The 25,091-nt window shown below is 41.0% G+C and overlaps 1 protein-coding gene across 1 annotated transcript; it reads right to left on the bottom strand.

The window, feature by feature from the left end:
* Positions 1-1,889: 1,889 nt before the first annotated feature.
* LOC130308704 (uncharacterized) lies at positions 1,890-24,759 on the bottom strand. The gene is made up of 3 exons (XM_056552265.1): positions 24,702-24,759; positions 21,647-21,771; positions 1,890-2,500 (listed from the first exon to the last, which is right to left on the bottom strand). The coding sequence occupies exons 1-3, from the start codon at positions 24,736-24,738 to the stop codon at positions 2,048-2,050; spliced, it is 615 nt and encodes a 204-aa protein (XP_056408240.1). The 5' UTR covers positions 24,739-24,759; the 3' UTR covers positions 1,890-2,047.
* Positions 24,760-25,091: the final 332 nt, after the last annotated feature.

Genomic DNA, 25,091 nt, shown 5'->3' with positions numbered 1-25,091 from the left:
GTGGTGCCGGGTGGTGGTGTGGCGGCCCTTGGTGGTGAGTGTCCGCTATTGGGAGATTTTACTGTAGTATATAGAATCATTACTGTGTGGTTCCTTTTAGTGTGAATTGCTGTTTATTCTGCTGCAACACGATCTTATCTCTTAATCCATTATTAGAGTAACATCCACATACTAGAAGTATCCATTTACTTCCAGATAATACAGCAAGCATAAAGCCTATCAAATTCTTAGAAGAAGACTTAAAAAAATCACTAGTCCATGGTTCTATCTCTACCCACTTCCTTTTTACTGTGCTGTGTCTGGCCGAATGACAACTGGCTGAAGCCTCTCTCTTCTGCCCCATCTGTGGTACGATAAAAAGCAGTTCACCAGCCATAAATAGAGGAGATCAGAAGAGATTACTCCGTGTTATCTGCAGCATAATAGTAATAAGAATAATTTTACAGAAACATGAATAAAATCCAGTAGACTAACAAAGGAGAAAGTTTATCTTCAGTTCTTTGGTTGTTTATTTCATTAATTTCTAGACTTAGTGTTCCATTAAGGGTCAGTGATATTATTACCATGTACTATCTGACTAACAAATGTCCAAACCTACATTATAGAACAATCCCCCAACAGGTCCCACATGTCCCCAACAGGTCCTGAAGAATGCATAACTGGGATGTTTCTAATACACTGATAACTGTATCATCTGTGAAACACCAACGAAATCCTGAAAACGTGACCTGCTGGGTTATTTGAGGACTGTGATTGTACAAAGTCATTTTAACATAGACTATATTCAGACAGCGAAGGGAGGTTTAGTAATACGTGTGTAGAAGAGTAGTGGTGCAGTTACTTGCAGCAACCAATCAGATGGCTTCTTTTGTTTTTTTAAAAAGCCCTCTAAAAATGAAAAAAGCTATTTGATTGGCTGTAGATGTGCTGGCTATCTTCTTCTACTTCTTGGATTGCATTCTACTTGACTGGAGGCATTGCTAGATAGTCCGCACACAGGTGCAAAAGGTGGAGGTAGGAGCTGTTAAGCTTGATTCGCTATGGGCAACTGCACCACTCTTCCTCTAGACATGTTTCGATAAATCTCCCCCAGACTGTGTAAGCTCACAGCATTACCATAGCCAGTCATAAGTAAAATTATTAAATAAATAAATCTATAATAATTACCAATAAAAATATTCTTCACATACATGTTATACACTGGGTACCATTGGAAAAATTCGACATTTAACTGGTATAAGGGTCTATCACATTACTACAAAGTAAAACTAGGATGAAAAAGCTAGTGATAATATAACTATAAATAAATAAATAAGTAAATATTTGTTTCATATTTCAACAGTAGTTCAATAAAATAGTTAATTTTTACTTAATGGATACAAATTGTAAGCAAACATCTGATTTTGCTTTTACAAGTCTGGCATTTTACTTGGCTTTTTTGGGGGGAGGGAGGTATGTAAGTGTAAAAGCACATGATCAGGTTGAGTTGCAGTTGGATTGCAGTTTCCAATACTAAAGTAAAATTCTTCCATTACTTTCTCTCAGAAATGCAGTGTTTTTGAGGTGGGCTCAGTGTCCTTCTTATAGATGTATAATTGTCCATGTCATGTGCTTGTTAATACTTCCAATAATTAGCATTAACTATAATGTGATATATATATATATATATATATATATATATATATATATATATTATTATTATTATTATTATTAGTTCTTTTACTTAGCATAAGTGCAATTTACTTTAAATAATGTTTGTGGCCCTATATGGTCATTTATTTATAAACTATTATGCAAACTGTTGTGGTTGCAATCTTCAGACATTTCTTTGCAGGAATGTGCAACTGTATATTTCGCAAATGTTTTTAAAGAAAATTGCTTGAGGACTTTGCTGGTAAAAAGATTATTACAAAACTGGTGGATTGGAATCAAGCCAACATCATACCTTTGCAATATCCGGTGAAGATAACATTCATTTAGCTGGTTGATGGTTTATCTTTGTATCATCCCACGAAATATAAGTAGTTGACTAGAATTCAACTGCATCTTAGTCTATAATACAGTTAGTTCGTGAAAATGTCTTTTTTGATCTTTTAGGTAGAATTTTCAAAACTATTCTGTGAACAACGTCTAGAAAATTTACGTAAACATTTATGAGCTGACAGCATTCTAACTTTTGATCATAAATGTCATCACTATTAGGTGGGTAAACTTTAATCCGTAGCACTGCATTCAAAGGTTCATGAAGTTTATTTGGCCACTTATATTTATAAAGCTTTGACAGATTGTTGCGCAGTCCAGCAATCTTCTCTTTAGCTTTCTTTAGATTCTTTGTATGGTTGTACTCAGATTCTTCATGTCTGCTCAGTAGCACAGAAAAGGCTTTGATGAAATCAGTTAGACTTTCATTGATTCTTTGGGTAACTTTGTTGAAGCTCTTTTGTGTAGTGTGTGGATAGGGTTCTTTACAGGTAAGCTCCGAAACATCATGCTCTGTGAACTAAAATATAAGTGTATTTGTATTATATCATGTCATAAAATATCATATGTCATCAAAAATATCATATTTTGCCATAAAACAAATGTTAATATAATTATTCTAAACATTCATTTTAAATTTCAGGTTTCCGTGTTAAAAACTGATAATATTGATGAAAACAGATAATATTCCATGTTGATAAAATTTGACTTCTTAGATTTATGAAAGCGTAAATCATGTAAAAACTAACAAGATAATTTGTGGGGAGATTTATCAAACCTTGTGAGAAAAAGAAAGGAACCGTGGAGTAGTTGCTCATAGCAATCTATCAGATTACATCTTTCATCTTCAGAGGCATTTTTAAAAATGAAAAAAGTACTTTGGTTGCTATAGGCAACTACTCCACTGTTTTTTTGCATGAGGTTCCCTTCTTTGATAGCTTTAAGTGGTAAAGACCTCTCTGCCCGTAGCAACTAATCAGAGCTTTTATTTATCAGCGCAGTTTAAAGGGTACCTCTCATCAAAAAAACGTTTGATATATTATAGATTAATGTATGCAGAATAACTTTACAATTGCATGTTCTTAAAAAATGTGCTTCTTTCTATTTAATTTTCCACTTTGAAGAAATGACCACTAGGGGTCTCCCTACCAGTCCTGGCAGCAAGCATTTCAGACTCATGCTGGAGTCCTAAACACAGTCTGCTTTGTTCACAAAGGAGAACACTCAGAGCTGCCAGCCTGCTTTGTTCACTGCCTGTTTGGCTGTGAACAAAGCAGGCTGGCAGCTCTGAGTGTTTAGGACTCCAGCATGAGTCAAAGCATATTTTTCATTAACATGCTATTATTCAACATTCATTAATCTAAAATATATCAAACGCTTATTTGATGAGAGGTACCCTTTAAGAAATGAAAGCTAAGTTATGATTGGTTCTTTTGGGCAACTAAGACAGTTTTTCTTATAGGCAGTTTTAAAGAATCTCCCTTGAAGTTTTTTAATGAAGTTCACATCTCACAGTGACAAACTTATGAATGACTGATCGAATGACTCAAAGGGAGGTTAGCACTAAACTGACAGCAAAATAGAAGAAAACTGTTTGGTAGTGGTAGTGCAATGCTATTCTCAATCTCAGCCTGTATAAAAAATCTGAGTTTTCAAAAGAAAATAATTTAGGCATTCTTTACTTTCATTCTCAAATATGTCTTACTTAATCTAAAGGAAGATTGGCTCGACAAGAAACATCTCAGTTTATGCGTTATTGATGGCAGGATGAGTATTGTGGGAGTCTAGAATGTGAAAGCAAAACAGATTAAAGAAATATGTATTGCATTTAGAAAGTTTTCAGACCCTTTCACTTTCACATTTTGTTATCCTGCACCCTCGTGCTATATAAACATCAAAGCAAAAACTAAGTCATGAGGGGTAAAGAATGGAGGTAGGATTGGCCAGGAACCCAATGGCCACTCTGGCTGAGCTCCAAAGTTTCTGTGTTCATGAGAGAAATTTCCAGAAATTTACGCATCACTGCAGCACCAATCTGCGCTTTATGGCATAGTGGCCAGAAAGAAGCTTCTCCTCAGTAAAACACAATACATATTATGGCTTCTATTCTAAGTGTCATGTCTGGAGGAAACCAGACACTGCTCATCACCTGCCCAATACCATCCCTACATGGTGGTGGCAGCATCATAGACTGGTCCAAAGATTCAACTTTTAACAAGACAACATTAAGGTGGCTTAGGAACAACTGTGTTAAAGTTCCTGAGTGGTCCAGCCAGAGCCATGACTTGGGCACAAACTGAGATCTCTGGGGAAACTTGACAATGGCTTCCACTGGCCGTCCCCATCCAGCCTGACAAAGCTTGAGAGGATCTGCAGAGATGAATGGCAGAAAATCCCCAAATTTAAATGTGCAAACCTTGTGGTATTATAAGGAGCTGTAATCACTGCCAAAGGTAATTTACCTAAGCACTAAGTAAAGGGTTTGAATTCTTATATCCATGCAAAATATTGTTTTTTCTTCTTAAAGGGAAATGGTCATCAGATTTTACCCTGTATAACAGATGGCAGTGCCTTATAGAGGGTAAAATCTTCTTCTTACCATTTGCTCAGGTCTTGCTGCCTGTCCTTGCTCTTTAAATCAATTGACTTTTAAACTTGCCCTGTGACATATTCTAATGATCCTAAAGCAGCCCCAGTGGCGTACAGCTTTCTGTAGTGAAAACCACTGCTTTAAGCCGTAACTACTCCTACTAGGCATAATTGGCAGCCAAGCAACCTCTGGCATTACTGCTCTGCTCTCTAAACAGAGGGAGCAGAGAGATGACGTGGGCCAAGCCTGGGTTGTCAATCACACTTAGTAGGAGTGGTTATGGCTCAGAAAGCCACACATCCCTGGCATGTGGGACATGAAGTGTGGGTGATTGACTTGCCTTCCCATACAGAAAGGGCGTCAACTTAAAAAAAAATCTGAAAAAAGCCATTTTTCATCCTTATCCTCCCCTTCCCCATCCCCTAAAAGGGGTACTCCACTGAAAATATCTTATCCCCTATCCAAAGGATAGCAGATAAGATGTCTTATGCAGCAGTGACACCAGGGCTCGAGTCCTGCAGGAATGCACAGGAACGGCGTTCCTTTGCTTTTTCCAGAGGAGGAACGCCATCCCTGTTACACAAGTCCTCCAGGACCGACCTCTGAATTATTCTTACCCTCCCTCCATCTCCTCCCCCGGCCTGGACTGCTAGAGGCTGGAGATGTAGGACCTTTGATGATGTCACCATCACATGTTGGGGCGGAGCTTAGCTGTGGAGGAGAGGAGAGATCATGGCTGAAGGACCTGTGTGATGCTGTGTGGAGGAGGTTTGTAATGAGATTACATGAGGAGGAGGTTTGTTACAGTGTGTCACCACAGTAGTAAGGAGATTACATGAGGAGGTTTGTTACAGTGTGTCACACAGTAATAATGAGATTACATGAGGAGGAGGTTTGTTACAGTGTGTCACCACAGTGTCACCACAGTAGTAAGGAGATTACATGAGGAGGTTTGTTACAGTGCGTCACCCAGTGATAATGAGATTACATGAGAAGGAGGTTTGTTACAGTGTGTCACCCCAGTAGTAAGGAGATTACATGAGGAGGGGGTTTGTTACAGTATGTCACCCCAGTAGTAAGGTGATTATATGAGGAGGAGGTTTGTTACAGTGTGTCACCCAGTAGTAATGAGATTACATGAGTAGGGGGTTTGTTACAGTGTGTCACCCCAGTAGTAAGGTTATTACATGAGGAGGGGGTTTCTTACAGTGTGTCACCCCAGTAGTAAGGAGATTACATGAGGAGGAGGTTTGTTACAGTGTGTCACCCCTATAGTATGGTAATTAAGTGAGGAAGTTTGTTACAGTGTGTCACCCCAGTAGCAAGGAGATTACATGAGTAGGGGGTTTGTTACAGTGTGTCACCCCAGTAGTAAGGAGATTACATGAGGAGGAGGTTTGTTACAGTGTGTCACCCCAGTAACAAGGAGATTACATGAGGAGGAGGTTTGTTACAGTATGTCACCCCAGTAGTAAGGTGATTACATGAGGAGGAGATTTGTTACAGTGTGTCACCCCAGTATAGGTTTGTTACAGTGTGTCACTCTTATACTCTGTAGGCAGCTGTATGCCTGTGGTCTGTAAGAATCCTGGAACCGTGAAGGAAATCAAGTTTTAGCTTGGACATTTTCGTTTGTTTGTTTTTTTCGCAAACTGGGGGGGTGTATTAGAAATCTTGGGTGAGTTCCCACACTTTTTTTTCCAGGACTTGACCCCTGAGTGACACCCAGAACACAGAAACTTGGAGCTTCCGCTTTCATGAAGTCATGCCACGCCCCTTCCATTTTATGTCTAATGGGGAGACGTGACGGCTAGTACTTAGCCGTGACGTCTCCTCCCATAAACATGAAAGGAGGGGGCATGGGGGCCGTGTTCGCCAGTCATCTGGCATGGAGCAGAGTTTGCTCCGTGCACCGAATGATATGGGTGCCGCAGCGGAGATCACGGGGGTCCTGCCGCTTTGGATAGGGGATAACATGTTTTCTGCGGAGTACCACTTTAATGAGAATCGATGACTTTTGGATATGTGCACTGTACTATGTGCATATACATTAGGAAAAGTAAAGAGTTTAGCACTCAAAAAGCAGGGATGTGGGGTGGCCAAGGAAAAGATTAATGTGGGCTATGATGAGGGTCATAGTCCCTGATGTACAGTATATGTATCTTAGCTGAGTGCTGTTAACCCAATGGTACTCTGCAAACACCACAAATGTAGCTTTTTCAATTAAAGTTATATTTAGATTTGGTCACCGTCCCTTTAATCGGAATTGTGGTAAACTTGAAATACTTCAGCACATGAAGGTAAAAATACTTCTGTGACTGTGTGCAGGATGTTAAGGTTTTCTAGGCTCTAGCTCTATAGTTCCAAATTACTAAAACTACTGGTCAAGGATCTTCAGGTAGTGAACTGTAGTGTAAGATGAATAAAGGACTCTATTTTACTCACTCTTTTGGTGGCAATCTGTGAAATGACACTCATAAATCTGCATCCAGGAAAGCCCTCCCTGACTTGGCAGGCAGGCTGGCACTGATCTGACGAGTTGTCTGAAATAGATCGGCAAAATTCAGAAAGGTACTAGTTTAGCACTACCCTTTCTGGATAATTCTCTCCTTCTGGAGGTTTAAGCAATGGAGCAAATGAATTTTTGCAGGCTAGACTAGAACTAGACTTCTAGACAAGAGACTTCTGGATACATGTGGTAGTGACTGGAGACATGGTTTAGGCCCACCTTTTTCCCAAAGAATATAAGGGTTAGACATGGGACTGGCTCCTGCATCAATTGATTAAGTGTCAAAGTATGACCAAATCACCAATTCAGCTGTATATGAAATGCAAGACAATGTAGCAAAAATTAAACCCTCTGCACAGTGTATGCATTAGACTTGTGGCACAAGAAAATACAGTCACAATGCAGATAAACACTTTTGCAATAGTATCCAAAACTAAATATACACCTTATTTATCCAGCAACTCAGCCACCCAACAATTCTAATGGGTGGCAGCTGGAAATGTTGAACTGGGCGACCACACATACAGTCATGGCCGTAAATGTTGGCACCCCTGAAGTTTTTCAAGAAAATTAAGTATTTCTCACAGAAAAGGATTGCAGTAACACATGTTTTGCTATACACGTGTTTATTCCTTTGTGTGTATTGGAACTAAACAAAAAAGGGAGGAAAAAAAAAGAAATTTGGACATAATGTCACACCAAACTCCAAAAATGGGCTGGACAAAATTATTGGCACCCTTAATTTAATATTTGGTTGAACACCCTTTGGAAAAAATTACTGAAATCAGTCGCTTCCTATAACCATCAATAAGCTTCTTACACCTCTCAGCCAGAATGTTGGACCACTCTTGCTTTGTAAACTGCTCCAGGTCTCTCTTATTGGAAGGGCGCCTTTTCCCAATAGCAATTTTAAGATCTCTCCACAGGTGTTCAATGGGATTTAGATCTGGACTCATTGCTTGCCACTTCATAACTCTCCAGCACTTTGTTGCCATCCATTTCTGGGTGCTTTTTGATGTATGTTTGGGTTCATTGTCCTGCTGGAAGACCCAAGATCTCAGATGCAAACCCAGCTTTCTGACACTGGGCTGTACAGTGCGACTCAAAATCCGTTGGTAATCCTCAGATTTCATGATGCCTTGCACACATTCAAGGCACCCAGTGCCAGAGGCAGCAAAACAACCCCAAAACATCATTGAACCTCCACCATATTTCACTGTAGGCACTGTGTTCTTTTCTTTGTAGGCCTCATTCCGTTTTCGGTGAACAGTAGAATGATGTGCTTTACCAAAAAGCTCTATCTTGGTGTAATCTGTCCACAAGATGTTTTCCCAGAAGGATTTTGGTTTATTCAAGTTCATTTTTGGCAAAATGTAGTCTTGCTTTTTTATGTCTCTGTGTCAGCAGTGGGGTTCTCCTGGGCCTCCTCGACGGATAGTTGGCGCTGACACTGCAGGACAGCTTGAATATCCTTGGAACTTGTTTGGGGCTGATTATCCACCATCCTGACTATCCTGCATTGACACCTTTCATCAATTTTTCTCTTCCGTTTATGCCCAGGGAGATTAGCCACAGCGCCATGGGTTGAAAACTTCTTGATAATGTTGTGCACTGTGGACAAAGGCAAATCTAGATCTCTGGAGATGGACTTGTAACCTTGAGATTGTTGATATTTTTCCACAAGTTTGGTTCTCAAGTCCTCAGACAGTTCTCTTCTCCTCTTTCTGTTGTCCATGCTTAGTGTGGCACAGACAGACATACATTGCAAAGACCAAGTGGACTTCTCTCCTTTTTATCTGCTTTCAGGTGTGATATTTATATTGCCCACACCTGTTACCTGTTGTAAGGGTGGCAATAATTTTGTCCAGCCCATTTTTGGAGTTTAATGTGACATTATGTCCAATTTGCATTTTTTCCTCCCTTTTTTGGTTTAGTTCCAATACACACAAAGGGAATAAACGTGTGTATAGCAAAACATGTGTTACTGCAATCCTTTTCTGTGAAAAAAACTTCATTTTCTTGAAAAATGTCAGGGGTGCCAACATTTATGGCCCTGACTGTATACAGTGCCTATAAAAAAGACTCTTTTTCTTCCATTTTGTTACATGTGCGTTGCGCTAAAATAAAAAAGGAAACATGTTTTCCCCATTATTCTGCCCTCAATACCACAATGACAAAGTAAAAACTTTGCCAATTAGAAATCTTTAAATAATAATGCATTGAAAAGGAAAAACTTAATTCTTGCATTGAAATAAGTGTTCAGACTCTTTTGACAGCAATTACATCCTCCAGGCTTCTTGGGTTTGATGCCACAAGGTTTACACGCTTGGATTTGGGGGTTTTCAGCCATTCTTCTCTGCAGATCCTCTTAAAGGGGTACTCCAGTGAAAACCTTTTTTCTTTTAAATCATCTGGTGGCAGAAAGTTAAACATATTTGTAAATTACTTCTATTAAAAAATCTTAATCCTTCCAGTACTTATTAGCTGCTGAATGCTACAGAGGAAATTCCTTTCTTTTTGGAACACTGATGACATCACGAGCACAATGCTCTCTGCTGACATCTCTGTCCATTTTAGCAACCATGCATAGCAGATGCATGCTAAGGGCAGCATGGTGGCTCAGTGGTTAGCGGTGCTGGGGACTTGGGTTCAAATCCCACTAAGGACAACAAAAATAAAGCATTATTATTATTATAATAAAGTCAGCAGAGAGAACTGTGCTCGTGATGTCATCAGAGAGCATTCCAAAAAGAAAAGAATTTCCTCTGTAGTATTCAGCAGCTAATAAGTACAGGAAGGATTAAAACTTTTTTAATAGAAGTAATTTACAAATATGTTTAACTTTCTGCCACCAGTTGATTTAAAAGAAAAAAAATTTTCACCGGAGTACCCCTTTAATCTCTGTCAGATGGCATGGAAAGGAAGCTATTTTCAGGTTTCTCCAGAGATGTTTCATTGGGTTCATGTCAGGGCTCTGGCTGGGTCATTCAGAGTTGTCCCTAAGACGCCCTTTCTGAGGTAATCGATAGAGATGAGCAAACTTTTGAAAAATTCGATTTGGACGATTCGCCGAATTTTCCGAAAAAATTTGTTTCAATCAGAAGTTATTTGCAGCGCATCTTTATTAAAAATGGCTATTTCTGGCCTACAGAGAGCCTCAATAGGGGTGTAGACCACTTTGCTGTGTTCTAACACGCATATGGAGTATGCTTGGGTAGTGAAATAACACTGTTATTCAGAATGACATGCAGATTACCGGTATTGCTTTTAGAATCACTGTCGCAGAGCGGCACAATGACAGAGCCTGGAGGTGGCATCAGTAATAGGAGACCATATAGTGGCTGAATGACACAGCGAGACCATATAGTGGCTGAATGGCACAGCTTGGATGAGGCTGAAGCATGAGGAGACCATACAGTGGCTGAATGACACAGCTTGGATGAAGCTGAAGCATGAGAAGAACATATAGTGGCTGAATGACACAGCGTGGAGGTGTTGGCAGCATGAGGAGACCATATAGTGGCTGAATGACACAGTGTGGAGGTGTTGGCAGCAGAAGGAGACCATATAGTGGCTGAATGACACAGCGAGACCATATAGTGGCTGAATGGCACAGCTTGGATGAGGCTGAAGCATGAGGAGACCATACAGTGGCTGAATGACACAGCGTGGAGGTGTTGGCAGCATGAGGAGACCATATAGTGGCTGAATGACACAGCGTGGATGTGTTGGCAGCATGAGGAGACCATATAGTGGCTGAATGACACAGTGTGGAGATGTTGGCAGCAGAAGGAGACCATATAGTGGTGGAAAGACACAGCGTGGAGGTGTTGGCCGCATGAGGAGACCATATAGTGGCTGAATGACACAGCGAGACCATATAGTGGCTGAATGGCACAGCTTGGATGAGGCTGAAGCATGAGGAGACCATACAGTGGCTGAATGACACAGCTTGGATGAAGCCTAAGCATGAGAAGAACATATAGTGGCTGAATGACACAGCGTGGAGGTGTTGGCAGCATGAGGAGACCATGTAGTGGCTGAATGACACAGTGTGGAGGTGTTGGCAGCATGAGGAGACCATATAGTGGCTGAATGACACAGTGTGGAGGTGTTGGCAGCAGAAGAAGACCATATAGTGGTGGAAAGACACAGCTTGGATGAGGCTGAAGCATGAGGAGACCATATAGTGGCTGAATGACACAGCGTGGAGGTGTTGGCAGCATGAGGAGACCATATAGTGGGTGAATGACACAGTGTGGAGGTGTTGGCAGCAGGAGGAGACCATATAGTGGCTGAATAACACAGCGTGGAGGTGTTGGCAGCAGGAGGAGACCATATAGTGGCTGAATAACACAGCGTGGAGGTGTTGGCAGCATGAGGAGACCATATAGTGGCTGAATGACGCAGCTTGGATGTGGCTGAAGCATGAGGGGTCCATATAGTGGCTGAATGACACAGTGTGGAGGTGTTAGCAGCATGAGGAGACCATATAGTGGCTGAATGACACAGTGTGGAGGTGTTGACAGCATGAGGGGACCATACAGTGGCTGAATGACACAGCGTGGCGGTGGAGGCAGCATGAGGAGACCATATAGTGGCTCAATGACACAACGTGGAGGTGTTGGCAGCATGAGGAGACCACATAGTGGCTGAATGACACAGCATGGAGGTGTTGGCAGCATGAGGAGACCATATAGTGGCTCAATGACACAGCTTGGATGAGGCTGAAGCATGAGGAGACCATATAGTGGCTGAATGACACAATGCAGAGGTGTGGGCAGCATGAGGAGACCATATAGTGGCTGAATGACACAGCGTGGAGGTGTTGGCAGCATGAGGAGACCATATAGTGGCTGAATGACACAGCTTGGATGAGGCTGAAGCATGAGGAAAACATATAGTGGCTCAATGACACAGCATGGAGGTGTTGGCAGCATGTGGAGACCATATAGTGTCTGAATGACACAGCGTGGAGGTCTTGGCAGCATGAGGAGACCATATAGTGGCTGAATGACACAGCTTGGATGAGGCTGAAGCATGAGGAAAACATATAGTGGCTCAATGACACAGCATGGAGGTGTTGGCAGCATGTGGAGACCATATAGTGTCTGAATGACACAGCGTGGAGGTGCTGGCAGCATGAGGAGACCACATAGTGGCTCAATGACACAGCATGGAGGTGTTGGCAGCATGAGGAGACCATATAGTGGCTGAATGACACAGCTTGAATGAGGCTGAAGCATGAGGAGACCATATAGTGGCTGACTGACACAGCGTGGAGGTGTTGGCAGCATGAGGAGACCATATAGCGGCTGAATGACACAGTGTGAAGGTGTTGGCAGCATGAGGAGACCATACAGTGGCTGAATGACACAGCGAGGCGGTGGAGGCAGCATAAGGAGACCATATAGTGGCTCAATGACACAGCATGGAGGTGGTGGCAGCATGCAGAGACCATACAGTGTCTGAATGACACAGCGTGGAGGTGTTGGCAACATGAGGAGACCATACAGTGGCTGAATGACACAGCATGCGGTGGAGGCAGCATAAGGAGACCATATAGTGGCTCAATGACACAGCATGGAGGTGTTGGCAGCATGCGGAGACCATATAGTGTCTGAATGACACATCGTGGAGGTGTTGGCAGCATGAGGAGACCACATAGTGGCTGAATGACACAGCATGGAGGTGTTGGCAGCATGGGGAGACCATATAGTGGCTGAATGACACAGCGTGGAGGTGTTGGCAGCATGAGGAGACCATATAGTGGCTGAATGACACAGTGTGGAGGTGTTGGCAGCATGAGGAGACCATATAGTGGCTGAATGACACAGTGTGGAGGTGTTGGCAGCATGAGGAGACCATATAGTGGCTGAATGACACAGCTTGGATGAGGCTGAAGCATGAGGAGAACATATAGTGGCTCAATGACACAGCATGGAGGTGTTGGCAGCATGTGGAGACCATATAGTGTCTGAATGACACAGCGTGGAGGTGTTGGCAGCATGAGGAGACCATATAGTGGCTGAATGACACAGCGCGGAGGTGTTGGCAGCATGAGGAGACCATATAGTGGCTGAATGACACAGTGCGGAGGTGTTGGCAGCATGAGGAGACCATATAGTGGCTGAATGACACAGCATGGAGGTGTTGGCAGTATGAGGAGACCATATAGTGGCTGAATGACACAGTTTGGATGAAGCTGAAGCATGTGGAGAACATATAGTGGCTGAATGACACAATGTGGAGGTGTTGGCAGCATGAGGAGACCATATAGTGGCTGAATGACACAGCGTGGAGGTGTTGGCAGCATGAGGAGACCATATAGTGGCTGAATGACACAGCTTGGATGAGGCTGAAGCATGAGGAGAAAATATAGTGGCCGAATGACACAACGTGGAGGTGTTGGCAGCATGAGGAGACCATATAGTGGCACAGCCAGGAGTTGGCAGCAGCATGAGTAGACACAATGCCTTCAAAATCCCTAAAATTATAGAAGGAATTCTGAAATTTAAACCGAAGATTTTAGGTAGCTAGTGCTACCATAACAACATTTTTATTCCCAGACTCAGGCCCAGCAGCATCAGTAAACCATATATTTCCTGAATGACACAGCCTGGAGTTTGCTGAAGCATGAGGAGACCATATAGTGTCTGAATGGCACAGCCAGGAGTTGGCAGCAGCATGAGTAGACACTAGGCCTTCACAATCCCTAAGATTACAAGATGAATTCTGAAATTTAAACCGAAGATTTTGGGTAGCTAGTGCTACCATAACAAAATGTTTATTCCCAGACCCAGGCCCAACAGCATCAGTAAACCATATATTGCCTGAATGACACAGCCTAGAGATCGCTGAAGCATGAGGAGAACCTAGGGCTTCACAATCCCTAAGAAAAAAAAGTGAAGTTTTAAATTTAAACTGAAGATTTTGGGTAGCTAGTGCTACCATAACAAAAGTTTTTATTCCCAGACCCAAGCCCAGCAGCATCAGTAAACCATATATTGCCTGAATGACACAGCCTGGAGTTGGCAAAAGAAGGAGACCATTGAAATATAAGAATTTTAAATAGAAATCTAAGATTTTTAAATTGAAATTGAGGATTTGGAAGTTTTAGTATCCTGGGCCCCGGCGTGTGGGTACAAAAGACCAAATCTAACAAGGAGTCACATGTTATATGGCAGCACAATGACAGAGCCTGGAGGTGGCATCAGTAGGAGGAGACCATATAGTGGCTGAATGGCACAGCCTGGAGTTGGCTGAAGCATGAGGAGACCATATAAATATAAGAATTTTAAAAAGAAATCTAAGATTTTGAAATTTAAATTGAGAATTTGGAAGTTTTAGTGTCCTGGGCCCTGGCGTGTGGGTACAAAAGGACCAAATCTAACAAGGAGTCACATGGCAGCACAATGACAGAGCCTGGAGGTGGCATCAGTAGGAGGAGACCATATAGTGGCTGAATGGCACAGCCTGGAGTTGGCTGAAGCATGAGGAGACCATATAAATATAAGAATTTTAAAAAGAAATCTAAGATTTTGAAATTTAAATTGAGAATTTGGAAGTTTTAGTGTCCCGGGCCCCGGCGTGTGGGTACAAAGGACCAAATCTAACAAGGAGTCACATGTCACATGGCAGCACAATGACAGAGCCTGGAGGTGGCATCAGTAGGAGGAGACCATATAGTGGCTGAATGGCACAGCCTGGAGTTGGCTGAAGCATTAGGAGACCATATAGTGTCTGAATGGCACAGCCTGGAGTTGGCGGCAGATGAGGAGACAATAGGGCCTCACAATTTCTAAGAATAAAAGATGAATTTTGAAATTCCCATTGAAGATGTATGGTACCTAGCGCTACCATAAACATATATAGGAAATGTCCTAGGCCCAGCAGCATCACTAAACCATGTAGTTGTTTAATGACACAGACAGGAGCAGGCAGCAGCATGAGTACACAAGAGGGGTTCACTACCCCTAACATTAAAAGGTGAATGTTGAAATCTCTATTGAAGATGCATTTTAGCTAGTGCTACCATCCAAAAATGTAAGGCCCAAGCCCAGCAGCATCACTAAACCATGTAGTTGCTGAATGACACAGACAGGAGCAGTCAGCAGCAGTACACAAGTGGGTTTCATAATCCCTTACATTGAAAGATCCATGTTGAAATCTCAATTAAACATGTATGTAAGCTAGTGATAACATCCAAAAATTTAAGGTCCAAGCCCAACAGCATCAGTAAGCCAAGTAGTTCCTGAAACACACAGTCAGGAGCAGGCATCAGCAGTACACAAGAGGGTTTCATAACCCCTTACAGTGAAAGATCAATGTTGAAATCTCAATTAAGCATATATATAAGCTAGTGCTAACAACCAAAAATTTAAGGAGCAAGCCCAGCAGCATACGTAAGCCAAGTAGTTCCTGAAACACAGTCAGGAGCAGGCAGCAGCAGTACTCAAGAGGGTTTCATACCCCCTAAGATTGAAAGATCAATGTTGAAATCTCTATTGAAGAGGTATGTTACCTCTTGCTATCATCAAAGAATTTGAGGCCCAAGCCCAGCAGCATCACTAAGCACAGTAGTTCCTGAAACACACAGCCTGAACAGGCATCAGCATGAGTTTACAAGAGGGCATTACAACCCCTAACATTAAAATGTTAATGTTAAAATCTGTATAGAAGATGTATGTTAAAAATTTTAGGCACAGGCCCAGCAGCATCACTAAACCATATAGTTGTTGAAACACACAGCCTGATCCCTAAAATTAAAAGGTTAATATTGAAATCTGTATAGAAGGTGTATGTTAGCTAGTGCTAACATCAAAAAAATGTAGGCGCAGGCCCAGCAGCATCAGTAAGCCAAGTAGTTCCTGAAACACACAGCCTTGATCAGGCAGCAGGATGCGTACATAAGAGGGCTTCACAACCCCTAACATTAAAAGATCAATATTGAAATCTATATTGTTTGCTAGTGCTACCATAAAAAATTGTAGGTAATATCCAAGACAGTCCCAGCAGCATCAGAAAACAATATATTGGCTGAATGACACAGCCTGGAGGTGGGGAAAGCATATGGAGCCCATATAGTGTCTGAATGGTACAGCCTGGAGGTTGCCAAAGCATGAGACCATATAGTGGCTGGATGGCACAGCCTGGAGTTGGCAGCAGCATGACGAGACCTTTGAAATTCATGATTTTTAAATTTAAAATTTTGAAATTGAAATTATGGATTTTGTCATTGAAATTTCACTACTCTGCCTGACATACTTATTGCGTATGTGAGGGGAGTACAATACGCTTCACTTCGCTTAAAACAGTATTTGTCTGGAACAGCAGCAGGTGTGTACATTTGGCTGTCCTTTCACAGTATTTAGACCCTTGACAGATTAACAGGTACAAAATAGTACACTACTTAGATGTAGGTATGTGGTATGCAGAAAAATGTGCTACAGTATGCTTAAAAATACTTATGTTTACCTGTGTCCCAGATTCCAAAATTCCTTTATAATCAGAAATTGTCAGAATACCACCTGACATTCAAAATAATAAAATGATACATACATTCTCTGAAGAAAAGGATCCTTCATTAGATGACAAAATGAGTATTGTGAGTTCCAGTGACATTAGCTCATCGTAGGAACAGGAAAACATGATACAACTTAAAGGGGTACTCCGGTGAAAAACTTTTTTTTTTTTTTTTTTTTTAATGAACTGGTACCAGAAAGTTAAACAGATTTGTAAATTACTTCTATTAAAAATCTTATTCCTTTTGGTACTTTTTAGCAGCTGTATGCTACAGAGGAAATTCTTTACTTTTTGAATTTCTTTTTTGTCTTATCCACAGTGCTCTCTGCTGACACCTCTGTCCGTGTCAGGAACTGTCCAGAGCAGCATAGGTTTGCAATGGGGTTTTTCTCCTGCTCTGGACAGTTCCTGATATGGGCATCAGGTGCCAGCAGAAAGCACTGTGGAAAACACAAAAAAGAAATTAAAAAAATAAAGATTTTCCTCTATAGCAAACAGCTGCTAAAAAGTACTGAAAGGATTAAGATTTTTTAATAGAAGTAATTTACAAATCTGTTTAACTTTCTGGCACCAGTTCATTTAAAAAAAAATCATAAAGTGGATGACCGAGTGAACCTCACTTGGGATGATGTGGATGACCGAGTGAACCGATCAATCATGGCTGCTGGGTTGCTGGTCGTGACAGGACTGCTAGCTGACACCGGGAGCTCAGACCTCTTGCTGCGACTCCGGCTGCCACACACCCCTACTCTGCTGCGACCTCTGCCTGTGCCTGATGAATTTAGACCTCTGCCACTCCTCTGTGCACGTCCTGGCACAGTATCTAGGCCCTTGACAGATTAACAAGTACAAAATAGTACACTACTTAGATGTAGGTATGTGGTATGCACTTATGAGGGCAGGGAAATGCGCTACAATACACCTAAAAACTCAGTATTTTTGTAAAACACCAGCAGGAGATTACTTTTGTCTGTCCTTTCACAGTATGTAGGTCCTTGACAGATTAATAGGTACAAAATATTACACCACTTAGATGAGGGAAGAAAAAAGTGCTACAAGGAGCCTAAAAACTCTGTAATTTTTTTTTTTTTAAAACACCAGCCGGTGATTACTTTTGGCTGTCCTTTCACAGTATGTAGGCCCTTGACAGATTAACAGGTACAAAATAGTACACTACTTAGATGGACGTATGCTGTATGCACTGATGAGGGCAGAAAAATGTGCTACAGTACCCTTAAAAAATATACATTTTTGTAAAACACCAGTAGTACACAACAGTGCTGCAGCCCAAAAAAGCTGTGTACTAAACACAAAATAGCACTCTGTCACAGACTATTAGGAATGGACTGCTGGTTATTATACCATCTACAGACTAGTACAACCAGCAGATGATTTTTTTGTGGAACAAAGACACTGAATTGCGCTGAAAAATTATTCCTACCTCCTCTGCTAAGGTTTATGAAGTTGATGCAGCTTGTTGAAATGTATGAGGCAACACTATCTATGAGGCAACAGCTATCCGTCCCTCTCTGTAATTCTATTTACATTGCTCCATTTAGCTTTTCCTCAACCCTGACAAATCGCCCTGTGACCAGCTGCTGGTCACCTCTCTTAGCAAGGCCCTTTTCCCCCTTTTCTAGTTTGATGGGGAAGCCAATCCTAGGAGAAGTTCCTGGTAGTTTCAAACTTCTTCCATGTAAGAATTACGGAGGTCACTGTACATTTGGATACTTTCAGTACAGCAGAAATGTTTTTGTATCCTTCTTCATATCTATGTCTCCACACAGTCCTTTCTCTGAGCTTTACAGACTGTCCTTTACTCTCATGGCTTGGTTTTTGCTCTGATATGCATTGTCATCTGTGAGCTGACATACCAGCTGTGTCACCTTTTATATAAATTTGCTAAAATGTCTTAACTTTTCATTATACGGTACTAAGGGTAGAATGATGGGGGGAAAAATCTTTTTTGTTGATTTTAGTACATGGCCGCAACATAACAAAAGTAAAAGAAGGTCCTCATGTTAGAGACAGAAGGCGCTTAAAAGACATCTCATCCCCTCTAAAAAAAAAAGGATAGAGGATAAGATGTCTCCACACAGGGTCTGGCTGCTCGGACCCCCAGCAATCTCAGGGCTGGCACCTCAGCGTTCTGAACATTTATGTTTACAATGCTGGCTTTGGGCTTCCGTGTTCGTGACGCCATGCCAGGCACCCTCCATTCATGTCTTTTGGAGGGGGTGTCATGGCTGTGTACTTTAGCTTCACAGTGGTCACACTCCCTCCCATAGACATGAATGGAGGGGGCGTGGCATCACGAACACAGAAGCCCCAAGCCAATGTTGTGAATATAAATGTTCAGAATGCCAGGGTGCTGGCCCAGAGATCATGTGGGTCCCAGTGGCCAATCCCCCGTGATTAGACATTTTATCCCCTATCCTTCGGAGAAGGAGTACCCCCTTAATGTGATGTGGCTGGGGGTGTGAAGAGAGGGCATGGCTTTCCATATATATAGTCCCACCAGGCGCTACTGCTGTGCTGCCAGCATCAGAGCCATGCAGTCAATTATTCCTATGTCTACTTGTTGGTGAGACACCTGATGATTGTCATATAGACAGGAAACACATATGACAGTCACATGAGTGACTAAACAGTGAACAGGATGTTGGTATAATGCTTATTGTAGCAAGCTGTGTTCATGAAATATCTTGTTTCTGGTATGAGACCCATCCACTTCATGAATACTACATAGCTGTGGTAAAAGCTAAAGCAACTACATCACGAGGAATAAATAGGTGAAGACATGCATATATATTAATCTTATTGCCTAAAAGACTATTATCCACTATATATATATATTTATATATATATATATATATATATATATATATATATACCTATTGGGAGCGATTAAAAGTTTTGGACCAAGGATATGTACGGTTGCCTATTGGATTGATAGTCTATGTAATATGGGCATATAAGGTATAGTGAAATGTTATGAATATTATGATGACAGAGGTCCCTTTTATTATTTTTACAATAATAACTGAGCCCTTCACCCTTTAAGGACCCGGGCTTTTTCTGTTTTTTCATTTTAAATTTTTCCTCCTTAACTTTCAAAAATCATAACTCTTTAAAATGTTCACCTAAAATTCTATATGCTGGCTTATATTTTGCATCACTAATTCTACTTTGTAATGACATTAGTAATTTTACCCAAAAATCTACGATGAAACGGGAAAAAAAATCAATGTGCGACAAAATTGATGAAAAAACACTATTTTATATGTTTTGGGGGCTTCCGTTTTTACGCAGTACATTTTTCGGCAAAAATGACACCTTATCTTTATTCTATAGGTCTATACGGTTAAAATGATACCCTACTTATATAGGTTTGATTTTGTATCACTTCAGAAAAAAATCATGAATACATTTAACAAAATTTATACATTTAAAATTGTCATTTTCTGAGCCCTATAACTTTTTTATTTTTCTGTGTTCAGGGCGCTATGAGGGCTCATTTTTTGCACCGTGATCTGAAGTTTTTAGCGGTACCATTCTTCTTCTGATCAGACTTTTTGATCACTTTTTATTAACTTTTTTGTGGTATAAAAAGTGATCAAAAATGTGCTATTTTGGACTTTGGAACTTTTCTGCACGTACGCCATTGAACGTGCGGTTTAAAAAGCAGTATATTTTTCGGACATTTACGCACGCGGCGATACCATATATGCTTATTTTTATTTACACTGTTTTTTTTTATTCTTGGAAATGCCGGGTGATTCAAACTTTTATTAGGGGAAGATCATTGAAAGGGTTAATGATTTTTTTACACTTTCTTATGCAATATTATAGCTCCCATAAGGGGCTATAACATTGCATTTACTTATCTTTAACACTGATTGATGCATCCCCATAGGAATGGATCAATCAGTGTTTTCGGTGATTGACTGCTCAAGCCTGGATCTCAGGCTTGAAGCATTCAATCGGCGATCGAACTGCAGGAAGGAAGGTAAGAGACTTTCCTCCTGTGCTACAGCTGTTTGGGATGCCGCGATTATACCGTGGCAATCCCGAACAGCTCCCTGAGCTAACCGGGCACTTTTACTTTCGTTTTTAGCCGCATGGCTCAGCTTTGAGCGGGCGGCTAAAGGGTTAATAGCGCACGGCACTGCGATCAGTGCCGCGCGCTATTAGCGGCGGGTCCCGGCTTCACTATGACTCCGGGCCCTCCGCGATATGATGCGGGGTTACCGCGTTATATCCCAGGACCGGGACTCAGGGCGTAAGTTTACGCCCTGGGTCCTTAACAGGTTAATAAAACATGAAATTTACACACACACACATACATACATGTGTGTGTGCTTTAATAACATTTTATGTTTCTCCCTTTACTTCTGCTAAGATTCATTTTTTTAAATGTATTTATTGTTATTTATATATATATATATATATATATATATATATATATTTATTTTTTTAACCGCTCCAAGATGAAGGGTCTATGGGTACGCCCTTGCGTCCTGGTACTTTAGTGCAGTGAAAACACGGGTCCTGATCAGCTGAGTGGACGGCAGGAGGGCCCTTGCCTGTCTCCTTGTTGTCTGATCGGTGCTCTGAGGCTTTGGACAGCAATAGCAGACTAGAGCAGCAGAGCACCGATAACACTGATCAATGGTATGCTGTGGCTCCGCCCCTTCAGTGTAAGTTTATGGGAGGGGGTGTGGCCGTCATCACGCCCACTTCCATAGACTTGTATTAAGGTCCCTGTCGATCAGACATCGCGATCAAACATGTTATCCCCTATCCTTTGGATAGGGGATAAGATGTCTAGGGGCGGAGTACCCATTTAAGGTCAAAATGGGCTTTGTCCTTAAGGGGTTAAGGAGCACTCAAAAACCTCTTTCCCGAACATGGTGCAAGAAATTCTGTATTGTATTAAAGGAGAATTATCATGCTGAAAAACTTAACTGTAAGATCCACCCACCTACTTAGTAGGTAGTCATCCATATTTACAAACAAACATTGAATATAATGGTACTTACAGATTCAATGAACAGTTCTTTTGCTTCCTCTTGCATTTCGGTTAACATTATTTTGGTCTGATTAAGGACATCACCACTGCAATTAGCAGATAGTTTAAGTAACAGGAAAATTCCATATAGGAAACCTAGGTACAAACAAAAACATATTCATTTATAAGTTAAGTTTAAAGTTAGCACTATACTAAATGGTATCTGCATAGTTTTTACAGGGGTTTAGCCACCATGAACACTTATACCCCGCTATCTACAGGACAAGTGTATGATCATGGGTAGTCTGGCCACTGGGATCTCTCACAAACTCAAGAGTAAAACTTCCAAAGCTCTTGTCTGAATGGAGCACCAGTCAGTTATGCACACTGCTTCTCCATTCATTGTCTAAGACTCTAAGGGATAACCAAATGCTGTGGGAGTCCTGGTTTCAAGATCGTGGGGGAAAGGGGATCCCAGCAGTTGGACACTTTTCCAGTATCCCGGGGATCCTGTGATGCTATCCTCTCTGTTCCACCTCTGTCCTGCCATCCATTGATTATGATAATTTTTCAATAATATTTACCAATAAAGCATTGAAGATTTTATCTTCTACATCCTGGTGGGTGTTGCTTTGTACATTCTACAAATATTTTTAGAATGGATACATTTATGTCCCATTGACTTTACTTAAAGAGGTATTCCGGGCAATTTTTTTTTATCCCCTATCCAAAGTTGTCTGATCGCGGGGGGGGGGCGCCGCTGGGACCCCCCGCAATCTCACTGCAGCACCCGCATTCTATTCGATTGCCGTCACTTCCCCTCCCATAGACATGAATGGAGGGGGCGTGGCGTGACGTCACGTCCCCAGTCCCGGAAACCCAGAGGTTTCCGAAACTGGAGACGCAGCTCCCGCATGCGGGTGCTGCAGGGAGATCGCAGGGGGTCCCAGCGGCGGGCCCCCCACGATCAGACATCTTATCTCCTATCCTTTGGATAGGGGATGAAATTTTTTGCCCGGAATACTGCTTTAACAAATTATCCTTATTAGCATTGCACCTGTTTATGACTGCATACCCCACTTTAACTACACAAAAACTTTAATCTCTTTTCTCTACGAGGACATAATTAATAGGGGTTTCTCAAAATTGACAACCCTCATAAATTAGAAACTGTATGAACATCTATGACCATTAGATCTTTATTTCTCTTTTAGTTTAGTTGAAAATATATTTGGAAGGTTATAAAAGATCATTAAAAGGGTACTTCGGTGGAAAACCAGAAAGTTAAACAGATTTGTACATTACTTCTATTAAAAAATATTTACCCTTCCAGTCCTTTCAAGCAGCTGTATGCTACAGAGGAAATTCTTTTCTTTTTTAATTTCTTTTTTGTCTTGTCCACAGTGCTCTCTGCTGACACCTGATGCCCATATCAGGAACTGTCTAGAGCTGGAGAAAATCCCCATAGCAAACCTATGCAGCTCTGGACAGTTCCTGACACAGAAAGACAAAAAAGAAATTCAAAAAGAAAAGAATTTCCTCTGTAGCATACAGATGCTAAAAAGTACTGGAAGGGTAAAAATGTTTTAATAGAAGTCATTTACAAATCTGTTTAACTTTCTGGCACCAGTTGATTTAAAAAAAAATTCCACCGGAGTACCCCTTTAAGAACAAGCTTAAGAGGTCAAAGAGACAAAGCTAGTATTAGGCAACAACTTCCTATCATGTTACAAAATGTAACATGAGGCTCTAGAGGTTATATTTTGCCTATTGCACCAGCCTTCTCTTTTAACTGCATAGCTATATCAGAAGTTTTGCAAGTTGGTCAGGTGAGCTTCTAAATGGAACAAAAGGAGTTTAAAAACAGAAGGCTCTAAAGAGACACTAAGGATAATATAGAAATTGCTAAATATGGTCAAGATGACTACTATGCATATTCACTATTAGAACTTGTGCATATCAAATGGGTGAGTCACTGGTCTCCATTGGAATTTTGCCAAGGAAGGGATTGTTAACTTATACTGTGGCCCCCGTTAATTTCAAAGGCCCAGGTGTGGCGACCCAGTCACTGGATACATTCTAATATAAATGGACTCAATAGTGCAGCAGACCATCCCATTAAATTTGCATATACCAGTGGAAAGGTGACTAGGTGACCAGCAGAAAAGTGGCCTGGATGTAGTCACTAGGCGACTACATTTGGCCATTAAAATTAAAAGGGGTTGCTGTGGTACGCCATAGTGTAGTGGTACGCCACTTTCTTTGTGTAAAAAGTACCTCCTGTTTTGGAGTATGTTTCACTACCATGTAAATACATTGTGACCCATCCATTGCCATGGATGCCATTTAATACCACATTATCATGCAAATTCACGAGTGGACATATAAAGATTTCCCCAGTGATGTCAGCTTATTGGCAAGTACTAACGAAGATGGTCCTTATAAAGAAAATGCTACTACTAATCTAAATAGGTAACAGAAAAACTCTACTTTGACTACAGTTGTACTTTCACATTGTAGAATTTCGCTTAGGTTGCACCCTGCTATGCTTTTCAAATTAGGTTTAGTTTAGTTAAACCACAAAACCAATACAGCAGATCACAGAGGATGTTTTCCACTAACCTCAAAATATCTATTTTTCAGAAAATACTTTTAGTAGTAAAACGTATACATTTTAAAGCCTAAGTGTTAGTTTAGAGTCTAACCTAAAGGTGTCATACAGTATATATATATATATATATATATATATATATATATATATATATATATATATAACTCATAAAAAAAACTGTGACTCAGTGGTAATAGTCTGTACAGATTGTTTTAAATAGATCTTTAATATTCCGAGAAGAGAATTTTTCCTTTATGAACATGTAAGTTCTGTTTAAACATCTAGCGAGCATTACAACTATACAGAACACGTGTCATGTGAAGTGCATTTGCCAGGAAGACACTTTACATTACATGTCACATACTCAAAAAACAATCCAATGCCACAAGCTACTTACTTTACATATTACACTTTTAATATACATTTTATAGCTAAAACACAAGAAACAAATGAAGCAACATAAGACATACGGTACCTGAGATTTTATCACACTTTCTTAATCTTGCCACCATACTAAGAGACACAAGACAGTCTTCTACTTCTGCTTGTGTGATCAATGTCTCAGAAAGAAGAAGTTATCTTTTTATGTTGCTTGTCATCTCCTCCTATCTTTTTCAATCGCATGGAAAATGTACACTAATACTGTGATTGCTACCAGAATATCTACACTAAAATAGGAAGTGACGCTTGTGTGTGTGTGTGTGTTTTTTCTTTACAGCAAATGCAGATCCTGAATGCATAGGCTTTGTACAGGTGACGCCAAATATAAAAACTGCAAGGTTCCTTCATGACTGTATCGTGGTTATGATGACTTATACATAAAAGTACCTTTCTGGGTTGTTGAGAATTAAGGTTGAAACTGTAC

This window comes from Hyla sarda, chromosome 1 (assembly GCF_029499605.1).
Source record: "Hyla sarda isolate aHylSar1 chromosome 1, aHylSar1.hap1, whole genome shotgun sequence".
Classification (NCBI taxonomy): Eukaryota; Metazoa; Chordata; class Amphibia; order Anura; family Hylidae; genus Hyla; species Hyla sarda.
The sequence above is the reverse complement of the archived record's forward strand: the minus strand, read 5'-3'. Positions and strand labels throughout refer to the sequence as shown.

Excerpts from the sequence above, each read along its gene's own strand:
- LOC130308704 (XM_056552265.1), bottom strand. The coding sequence starts at position 24,738 with ATGGTGGCAAGATTAAGAAAGTGTGATAAAATCTCAG. Across the intron at positions 21,772-24,701 it reads AAAGTGTGATAAAATCTCAG|GTTTCCTATATGGAATTTTC; the intron begins GTACCGTATGTC and ends GTTTGTACCTAG. Across the intron at positions 2,501-21,646 it reads AAGAACTGTTCATTGAATCT|TTCACAGAGCATGATGTTTC; the intron begins GTAAGTACCATT and ends CTTATATTTTAG.